This window comes from Solanum stenotomum, chromosome 3 (genome assembly GCF_019186545.1).
Source record: "Solanum stenotomum isolate F172 chromosome 3, ASM1918654v1, whole genome shotgun sequence".
Taxonomy (NCBI): domain Eukaryota; kingdom Viridiplantae; phylum Streptophyta; class Magnoliopsida; order Solanales; family Solanaceae; genus Solanum; species Solanum stenotomum.
This window is the reverse complement of record NC_064284.1, coordinates 38,753,976-38,765,008: the sequence shown is the minus strand read 5'-3', so window position 1 is coordinate 38,765,008 and position 11,033 is coordinate 38,753,976. Positions and strand designations below refer to the sequence as shown.

Genomic DNA, 11,033 nt, shown 5'->3' with positions numbered 1-11,033 from the left:
TAAGTGTACAAGCTCGCTAAGGCGAGAGAGAGGAAGCAGTACAAGAAAAATGGGAATTAACAACCAGGAAAATAGTCCCTAAAAGTCTATTTCTGGTCTTTAATAGTTAATACGGCCAGAAATATCTGGTCATCGGGTCCCTATAGGATTCGTAACTAAAGAACAATAACGACCGGATTTGACTGCTAGTCGTTAAAAGGTTCTAGGGACTAGAAAAATGCAGTTCCCTAAATCGCATATGGACCACATTTCTGGTCCCTAATCATACATTAATTTGTACTACAATCTTCTAGGACCCAAAAAATTGGTCCTTGAAGGTAGTAAGGACTATAGATCTGGTCCTAAAAAATTGCATTCAATTTTCGTTAATAGATCTGCTTGCCATTTTAAATACATGTTTTTTCATATGATATTTTTGAAATATATAACAGAAATTTCAATAGTAATATGCTGCTTTCATATATAAAATTTGCAATCCAGTACAAAATAGACTTCACATCCCACGATGTAAACATCAGTAGGTTTACATAATCTTTTTCCAAAAAACTAAGTAATTTGTCTAACATTCCAACAAAAATGAACCAATTTGTACAGTCTTTTAAGCTTGCGTCTTGAGTTATAAATCCACGCCTTCAAACCTGGAAAAAAAAAATACAAAATACATTTTCCTTAGAACTAATAGCAATGGACTACAAAGTATTTCAGCTAAAAAATGTTCAAATTTATAAAGACTAAGCCTTACAACATGTACTAGTAAGCTAAAAAGGTCAAAGAATGAAGGCTAAATAACAATCATATGTATACCATGTTCTCTCACAAGTTAAGCTTGAAACGAACATCAAGTATCTATATATTATGTTAAGCCTCTATAATTGAAGTCCAAATGCTTCTACTCTTCTTCCAAATTCTAAAGATCTGTGATTCTAGAGCTCTTAATAGATCATCTTTCAAACAAGTTAAACAAAATCAACCAAAAAAAAAAGAACAACATCATAGGTATATGGATCTCAAAGTAAGATCACTAAACAAGGAATCAGTAAACTTAATGAACTAACTTAACAAAGAGCATACTGCATGAATTATAGTAAGACTAGTGTTGTTTTCATTTTCTTTCTATATTATTAATCACTAACTAACATAAGTGGGATATCGTTAATGCATAGACACAGCTCAGCTCAAAAGAGAATTATTCTTTTTGTGGATGTTCAACGAAATACCTAGTAATTTCTTCCTTAATATTGCAACTATCATTTTTAATCTATTAAAGAATTTTTATTTTCCTGTAAACCTCGTTGGAATAATGAATCTAAGTAAAAATATGATGTTAGACATCAACCAGACAAAAGGTTCAGGAAAATCTTAAATGGGATCAAACAAAAGACAAGAATGATAATCACAGCTCAAAATTTTCTTCAAGTAAAAACCCAACAATGAAGAACAAGTGATGGATATTTAAGGTCGAAAAATATTAACATAAGAAAGTGCTAGATTACAAAAGATATTTCAGACATATCTAAGAATAATGGTTTTGCAACCGCCATGAAATACCTTGAGCCAAAGAGAAATTTTCATCTTAGTAGGTTCATTCGGAACTATCAATAACCAACAAAGGTATGTGCAGAGCTCCAAATGCATGACCACTGAGATGCTAATAAAACTAAAATTATTAACACCTTCGAGGCTACCGAAAGAATTATTACAATTTGTATACTTTTCAAATTACGCCTTAATTTCAAACCTTATAATGCAATCAGTATTACTTGAAATCTTCATAAAAATGAGAATAAATGATATATAATATATTCTATTCAACACCTCTTGCATGGTATCCCAAAAAATGATATAAAACTTTGATATAGTCCTTCAGTTATGTTGGAAGTATCAGAGAGCAGACAGACCTATACCTCCCCTATCTCCCCTGTTCATCTTAAGAAAGAAAAAGGAAAGGGGACTTCCTCTTCTACTTTGCTAGTTCTTGGTTTATACTATATACAAAAGCTAAACAATCTTCTTCCCATGAGATAAGAGCAATCTCTTCCCCCTCACACTAAAGCTAAGATGACCAAAACTAGTCAGATTTCAGACTGTTTCAGGAAACATAGCTTGTTGCATCAACTGTCAAGTGCAATTTACAGAGAACCAATTTCCCTAGGTTCCTCTTCAAAAGAATTCATAGGCAGTACTAGGGCACCTTGTAAAATTATCCTAGAAGAAGTAAGTTAACATATTTGATGTTCTGTTGCTTTTGAAGTTCAAAGGTGTTGGAAATATCAGTAATCTCTTCCTCTAGTCAAATATGAGGATATGAACTATAGAATGCCAAAGTTGACATACAAAATCTAGATAACCAGAAAATTCTTCAAAGATACCTCCCGTTGGACAGTGTTCAATAGAAGAATCACCCGACATACATTAAATTATCAAGTCCAATATGCACAATTGACACATGCACTACCTAACAGGTCAAAGTTGCATTTTAATCCAGTCAACAGATTCCATTTAAAAACCAAAAAAATGTTTAGAATGCCAACACAATATGAGTAAGGTCTAAAGTAAAATCGGAATTCACAGCGCACAAGAAAACATTGTTAGGAGGCCTCTCAAGACATCAGAACTAACTAATCGTTGTACGAGAAAATAAGGAACTTAGAGATGAACACTTCTGAGCTGGAGATTAGTACATAAATAACAATATAAACCTCATGTAAATAGGCGTGAGAATCTATCGTGATGTGGTCTGCGCTTCATTTATTTGCTTTAACCTCTTATTGTTATGCTTAACATTGGAGAAACAACAACAAGAATGGCTTCATTGCACTTAATTGAATGTTATGTTGTTTAAGCAAGTCAAAAATTGTGACAACCTAATAGAGGGTGGCATAATTTTTTTTTTTGAGAATGGTAACTTTAGAGGGTGGCATAATCCATTTCTTTAAAATCAATTATTTGGACAACATAATCAACAATAAAGTTATGCAGAAAACTAGTCCATGTTACAATCATCAAAACAACAAGTTATCATCTTCTCTACCAAAAGAAAAAGGGAAAAGAAAGAGCATTAAGGAACAATTGGTTTTCTGTAAAGACAATAGATTGAGTGAACAGTAACAATCCAAAGCTTTCTAATGCTAACTAGGATATCATCAACAAATGTTATTTTTAACAGTAATCAATCCATAAATACAGTTTTTAGCAAAAAAAAGTCAATATTTAACGCTCCCACATCAGTGCTTGAGTTATCAGGCACAAACTTAAGCCAAGACAACAATAGAGTGGGTAAAAGAACACCAATTCAATCAATAAATTTACTCCAACACCTATAATCAATAAATAGAAATGGGTAAATCTCCACTCACCTAACCCACTTGCCCTAGGTGTTTGCACCTAACCAGTAAATACATGGCATCTTTCATAACATTTATCACATAATTAATTAATTAATTTTTTCTATTAACTTGAATTAAAAACGGAGCCGACAGTATAATGCTCAAAACATTTACCTTATTTTGGAGGGAGTAGTTTGCGACAGAAAAAATGCAAGTGAAGAGCTTTAACTAGCAAGTCCATCACCTAGTTTGGAGGGAGTAGTTTGCTACAAAAAAAACACAAGTGGAGAGCTTGAACTAGCAAGTCCATCACTCCCTTTGGAGGAGTAGTTTGCTACATAATACAAGCGAAGGGCTTCAGCTAGCAAGTCCATCACCCCCTCTATAGTTTTATTCAAAAAACATATTCAGTGGCAGAATTCGATAGAATTGTTTCATCAAAGTATTTCTTTGATATGTTTTAGCCGAGATTATACTTGTCAAACGTAATAAGCTAGCTTTAAAAAAAAACCCCATAAAAATCATTGATAAGAAATAAGAAATTGAACTACTGAACCTAATGGTAAAAATGAATTCAATCAATTCGATGATACGAGCATGGGTAGCACCAACTATGAGATCCTTTTGAGCTCACAATAAGGATTCAAAGAGGATCTTGGATTGATCTTATGGAGCACAAAAGGATGGGCTTCCACATGAATGATAGCTTGAATCGACAGCCTATTTTGGGGATGTAGGAAGCACTTTGGCAAGCTTGAGCAACCTTTGGTGATGGCCAGCACACGTTGGCGAGCTAAAGCCATGTGGGCGATCATCAAACCAATTGGGTAATGCCATAACCTCAAAGAAAAAAACAAAAGACACAAAATTTTCTTGGCTTTCAAGCACGATCCCAAAACAGTCCTATAACACAAATTGCAAAGACAAAACCAATAGCATACACAAAACCCTACAAAAAACACACAAGTTTCTCCACCTCACAAGATTTAACCCAATACTCTCATTTTTAGCCCTCACACAACAACAATCACTACTCTAAACAACTCAAATGCATCAGTTAAGAAAGAACAAAGAAACATAATTTCTTGTTTCAATGGAAAAAAAGATACGAAGTAGACAAAAGAGAAAGAAATAAAAAACTTACCATAGCCTAATAATCACTATGGTGGACAAAGCTTGTGTATATGCGTGAGAGAGATGAAAAGTTGTTTGCAGTCCATCTGTTCTGAGATCTTAGAATTGAAATTTAGTGGTTGATTAGCGATTTTAGGGTGAGGGGGGATTTTCGGAGCCCTTTTTTAGTTTATTCTGTTTTGGTTGCCGCCTCTCACTCAATATCGATTGGGACCGGATATTTACTTTTCTTTGGGCTAAATATGTCCCTTCGTCTATTTAGAAAATAAAGATTCTTTTTAGGACCAAAAAAAGTAATCTCTTCCCTATAAATGTACTTACAGGGACCATAATTAAAACTTGTCGCTAAATCCTAGTCTTTAAAAGGCCCTTTTCTTGTAGTGAAGCTTTGAGACTTGGATCAAGTGAAGTGCATAAAAGACAAGGAAGGCAGGGTATTGGTGGAAGAGACTCACTAAACGAAGATGGCAAGCATACTTCCATAAACTCCTAAACAAGGAAAGGGATAGAGACATTGTGCTGGGTGATATGGAGCTCTTCAATCGAGATTTTTGGGTATTGTATGTGTATTAAGTTAAGGAGGTTAAGTGTGTTATTAGTAGAGCGATCAAACCTGATGAGATTCCAATGGAGTTTTGAAAGAGCACACACAAGGCAAGTATGGAGTGGCAGACTGGGTCCTTTAATGTCATTTTTACGATAACAAAAATGCCTAAAGAATGGAGGTCGATGCGTAATAAAATGGTTCCGTTGTACAAGAACAAGGGTGATATCTAAAGCTACAATAATTACAGGGGTATCAAGTTGCTAAGTCACACCAAGAAAGCTTGAGAAAGGATGGTGGAGATGAGGGTGAGTGGTGATTTGCAAAAACCAATTCGGATTCATGTCAGGGTACAGAAGCTATTCATCTTGTGAGGAGACGGGCGGATAAATATAAGGAAAGGAAGACTGATTTACATATGGGGTATTGACCTTGAAAAGGCCTACAACAAAGTCTTGAGGGAAGCTCTCTAGAGATGCCTAGAGGCTAAAGGTGTACCAATGACCTACATTAGGGCAATTAAGGACATGTATGATGGAGCTAAGACTCATATTAGAATGGTGGGAGGAAACTCAAAGGACTTTCCAATCAAGATAAGGTTGCACTAGTACTAGACACAGGGGTTGCACCAAGCACTTAGCTCGTTCTGATATGCCTTCGTGATGGATGAATTGACTAGGTTTAATTCAAGATGAGGCATCAAGATGTATGTTATTTGCAGATGACATAGTACTTATTGATGAAACATGCAACAGAGCTAATGTTAGGTTGGAGGTGTGGAGACAAACTCTACAGTCTAAAGGGTTCATGTTGAGCAGAACCAAAACTAATTATTTGGAGTGCAATTTCAATAATGCAATACATGAGGCAGACGTGGAAATGAGGCTTGACACGCAGGTTATCCCCAAGAGAGATAGTTTCAATTATTTGGAGTCTTTAATCTAAGAGAGTGGGGAGATCGACAGTGATGTCACACATCGTATTGACGCAGCGTTGGTGAAGTGGAGGCTTGCCTCCGGAGTCTTGTGTGATAAAAATGTACAACTTAAACTTAAAGGTAAATTCTACAGAGTGGTGGTTAGACCGACTTTGTTGTATGGGATGGAGAGTTGACTAGTCAAGAACTTTCATGTTCACAAGATGCAAGTTGCGGAAATAAGGATGGTGAGATGGATTTGTCGGCATACTAGGAGGGATAAGATTAAGAATGAGGATATCCCAGAAAAGGTAGAAGTGGCCTTTGTGGTGGACAAGATAAGGGAAACAAATCTGAGATGATTTGGACATGTAAAGAGGAGAAGTGTATATACCCTAGTGAGAAGGGGCGAGAGGTTAGATATAGTGGGTACGAGAAGGTAGATGTAGGTCAAAAAAGTATTGGGGAGAGGTAATTAAAGAGGACATGATGCATCTTCAGCTTAGCAAGGGTATGACCTTAGAAAAGAAGGTGCAGAGGTCGCGAATTGTGGTAGAAAGTTGGTAGGTAGTGGAGTTTTGCTTGTTATTCGAAAGGTTCAGGCTTGGTGGTGTCTACCATAGTATTAGCCTTATTCTTGTATTTCTTGCTGTTGAGAAAATAATTAAATAATAAAAGTGTGCTCTCTCTAACAGCTTAAGCTTTTAGATACGATGGTCACACACTTCAACATGGTTTCCGAGCAGGCAGAGGTCCTGAGATTGAATCTCACCGCCACCCAAAACTAAAAAGAATGTCCATGTGCTTGGCCATGAAAAAGAATCAGGCCCGCACTTGAGGGGGCGTGTTGAGAATATAATTAAATAATAAAAGTGTGCTCTCTCTAACAGCTTAAGCTTTTAGATGAGATGGTCACACTCTTCAACACTTGTTTTTGATATCTTTCATCATTTGTTGTTTGTCTTTGGATTGCCATATTATTGTGTTGTTGCTACTATTTCCTTATTATTTGTTATGTTTCTTTCATTGTCATTGTTCCTCTTCATACCTACTTCGATTTGTTGTACTTGAGTCGATAGTCCTTTGAAAACAGACTTTACCTCCTCGAGGTAGGGGTAAGGTCTGGTACACTCTAGCCTCCCAGGTCCCACTACTTGGATTTCACTAGGTATGATGTTGTATGGCTTCCTCAGAAATAAATGTCATTATCAAAATTTGCATTGATTATTATGATTTACATCAAGAGAGTGGTGCAGAAAATGATTAAGTATCAAGAACTAATCAATCCTATCTATCCTTCACCTTCCAAGGAATGTCTGAATTTTCTACCCGTGTACGAGATTCATTTATAATGGAAGAGAGAAACAAGCATAAAGGAAGAGGTGTAATTGGATAATGTCCATTTCTACCTAACTCTTACCATTTAAAGGAGTCCATCAACTGAAGCAAGTAAAATGACAAAAATACAACTCAAATGTCATAGAATAAAGAGGTAAGATTCTAAAACGTTATTCATCCATGAGAAAATGCACCTTTCGACTCTTTTATACATAGCTTCTAAAATGAAGAGAAAATAAGAAGGAAATATATCCAAACCAAGGAAAAAGTTCCTGGGAGGGGGAGAAGAGGAAACTGAAGCAGAAGAAAATTCCAATAATTTAAAAGATAACTTTACCTCAACAACTTGGTTTTTCATGCACTTCAATGATGTCATCATCCTCCATCCCGAGACTACTGGGAGTTGCATTTGGATTAATTTTATCCCCGTCAAAGCAGAAAACCAAGTTTTGCAACTCAAGCTTGACTTTATCAGCGAACGACTTGAACAGCCTCTCAAATTTATCATCCTAAATGAATATAGAATAGGAATGTAAGTCATAATAACATTTCATTCCTGGCTATTAAGAATGACTTAAGCATATCCTTTTCATGAACTAGAAAAACAACAGAGCGCAAAATAAGAGAAACAAACAGCATACAGAAATATGAACCATGATGAGTTTAAGATGATGTAGAAACAGCTTTGAAGTGAAATAGCTCAAGGCCAAATCAAAAAAAAAACAAGCAATATCTTGATGATTAATGGCATGATAATGTTAATAAGTGCTGATTGCTTCAAGGCATGACTGGTAAATGCTTGATGAGCCTGGATGACTGTCATCTTTCTTTTTTTACGATAATTGTGGTGTTCAGGCCAGCTTGCGTGCACCTCAACTAATTTTATGTCACCAAGGCTAGAATAGATGGGAAGAAATCATCTAGTGTTTTGTCTCAACTGGGAATTGAACCTGACACCAGGTAACTCTGTCCACTAATGGTTAATTGTCAAAAAAGTTTTATTAAGATATGATGTTTCGATTTCCCGGATGGTAATTAAAGCAGTTGTTATTATAAAAGAAAAAAGGTCTGGTTTATTAAGTTCATCTACAAAAATAACCAATTCAATTGTAACGGAGAAAAGGTAGGAAATTAAATCCTGCAGCATTTGGTATATATTTATTCCATCATGAAAGCCAAGCTACAACAAAGTTGATTAGATCCTAAAGTGGCATCTACTTTATAAAATAGGACACTTCACAATGTATAATATACATTATGAGTATATTAAGAATGAAGGAAAGACTACACCTCTTTTAAACATTATGGTGCACATGACATAACTACACAACAGATGTGCAAGCTTCTATATATGTAAATATATGAACTGCAACCCCAGGAAATACCGCATAAACGCGAAATTGCTTCGTTCCATCCTTGTCTTGGATAGAAATGACCATTTTAACTCTGTCAGTTGAGGGTTTTGACGGCATCTCAGCAACACTATCTTGAAGTGAATGGAGCGAAGCACTAAGATCTCTTTTTACAGATTCTTCAACATCTCGCAGCTCATCCTTAGCTGATTGGGCAAATGATGCCAGCTCTTTCTTTTTTAATCTACAAACAGCAACTCATAATAGTAAAGAGAAAAAGAGAATGAACACGAGCAAGTGCAACTTAATTAGTAATGCAAATGTTGTCAAAGACTACAGAAGCCTCATGTTTAAAGAAGATGAAAAAAGAATGACCCTTCCTTTTCACCAAACCCTAAACAGATGAAATCGAGCATAGGTCGGCGTAAGTGTCATGGAACCAGAACGAATTTATTGATGAATAACAATATCAATGCAAATTAAATCTAATAACAAGAATGGATGGTCAATTCTATGCTTTGTCTACTTGACATAATCTACAACAACATCATCATATCTAGTATAGTCCCACAAGTGGGGTCTAAGGAGGGTTTGGTGTACGTAGACCTTATCCTAGTCTACACCCCTACCTTTGTGAGGTGTAGAAGTTATTTCCGATAGACCTTCGGCTTTTCAGACCTTTCGTCATTTGACATAATCTATTTATTTGAATTCAATTATCTCATTTAGGAACTTAACTCATTAAAAATTGGCTATACCGAAGCTAACAGAATTATCTAATCAGTTGCCACCTAAAGAAAACAGATATCAAGTTAGATATACCAAAAGGGTATTAATATTTACTTGGAGAATCCAACTTTAAAAAGTGAAAATTCATAAGATCACGAAACTCATATTTCATTCAAAATAAAGGTGCACGAAAATTCATAAAATCACAAAACTTATTTCATTAAAAATAATAAAAGAGCAGGAAAATCACCATACTCAAATCAGACACCAAATAAAAATTAATTCAATTGGGAACCCACAGCCATTAAGGTTTTGTCACGAAACATGTAATGCAAATCTCAAATCATTGGATACAAAAGAATATAGAAATCAAATAAGGTAGTTTGAATTTACCTAATTTCCTTTATAGTTGAATCTTCAAGAAGGTTACTAGTATGAGCAGAAATGTTTGGGGAAGGTGGCAGCCAATCCTCTTCGTTTTCTTCGCAGTCAATTATTTGAACTGCTTCATTTTTGTCTTTTTTCTTTTCGGCCTATTGATTAAAGGATTAAGAAATTGAGAAAAAAGAGAATTTACAGAAGATTAAAGAAGAGAAGAGAAGTGTACAGTAGAATCGATCATTTTCCGTTTCTTTGAGATAACTGGAGACGAGTCTGGAGTATCATCTGTGATTTTTACTAGTATGAGCAAAAATCTTAAGCCAAAGTATGCACATACAACAGTAATTTCATTCATATATGAGAAAAGGGAGCTGACCGTCAAGGCCGACAACATTGAAGGGAGTATTGAAGGGCTGAACACGTCTGTAATCAAAAAGCGGCTCCAGTTCTTCGTTGGATTCATCCTGCGAACAAAAAAAATATCAAATTCCCAAACCCTAAGATTAACACCTTTACAACACCACAGAACAGAATAGCACCATTTCAGAATTCCTTAAAAGATTTCGATTGATTCGCCCACAACAAAGTCCCAAACCAAGTACCGGATGGAGCAATCCTTTTTCTTTTTATTTTGGTTGACAAAATTGAATAAAGGTGTTGTATTTTTTGAGTCATTTATAAACTTATTTGAGGACCAAGTTACTATTATAAAAACTTTTAATCTTTCTTAAAATATATGTACACACTCATTCCTTAATTACCAATTTAATTACTTATGTTCAAATGGTACATGAAAAATGGAGTTAGATGGTTAAGATGGAACAAGATTAAGTATCAAAATAAATTAAAAGGGTTGTGTATACGTTTGTCCAAAAAAATATCCTATGGTATAATATATACCAAGTCATTAATATTGCTTTTCTCTAGAATGTGGTTAGCTTTCTCAAACTGATAATACATTAAGAATATGAGTGAGAAGTTTGTCAAATCCTTGTTAATGTGAGGTTCAATTAAAAGCAATCAACGTATCTAAATCTTGAATATAATATTCGGTCACATTCTACTGACAAACAAGTGAATAATACTTGGAAACAGAACCACAAACTGGGCTATTTGAATGAACAAAATGCATTTATACCTACTATCATTTAGAACCTAACCATATTTTCAATTCAATGTCATTTTCCAGTGGTAGTTAATGATGAACTGTTCAGTTTGGCCATTTGGGCACTACACTCTAGAACCAGAAAGAGGTTGGCCCAACTTAAATGAGATATGATAGCTTCGGTATTGATCTAACATTGTTGCCAATA

At 35.1% G+C, this 11,033-nt stretch overlaps 1 protein-coding gene across 1 annotated transcript; it reads right to left on the bottom strand.

Moving 5' to 3' along the window:
- Positions 1-434: 434 nt before the first annotated feature.
- LOC125858394 (uncharacterized) lies at positions 435-10,388 on the bottom strand. Its single transcript, XM_049538153.1, has 7 exons — positions 10,260-10,388; positions 10,097-10,184; positions 9,947-10,005; positions 9,733-9,872; positions 8,644-8,854; positions 7,596-7,767; positions 435-638 (listed from the first exon to the last, which is right to left on the bottom strand). Exons 1-6 carry the CDS (start codon positions 10,260-10,262, stop codon positions 7,597-7,599), a joined length of 672 nt encoding a protein of 223 aa, XP_049394110.1. The 5' UTR covers positions 10,263-10,388; the 3' UTR covers positions 435-638; position 7,596.
- Between the last annotated feature and the right edge of the window lie 645 nt (positions 10,389-11,033).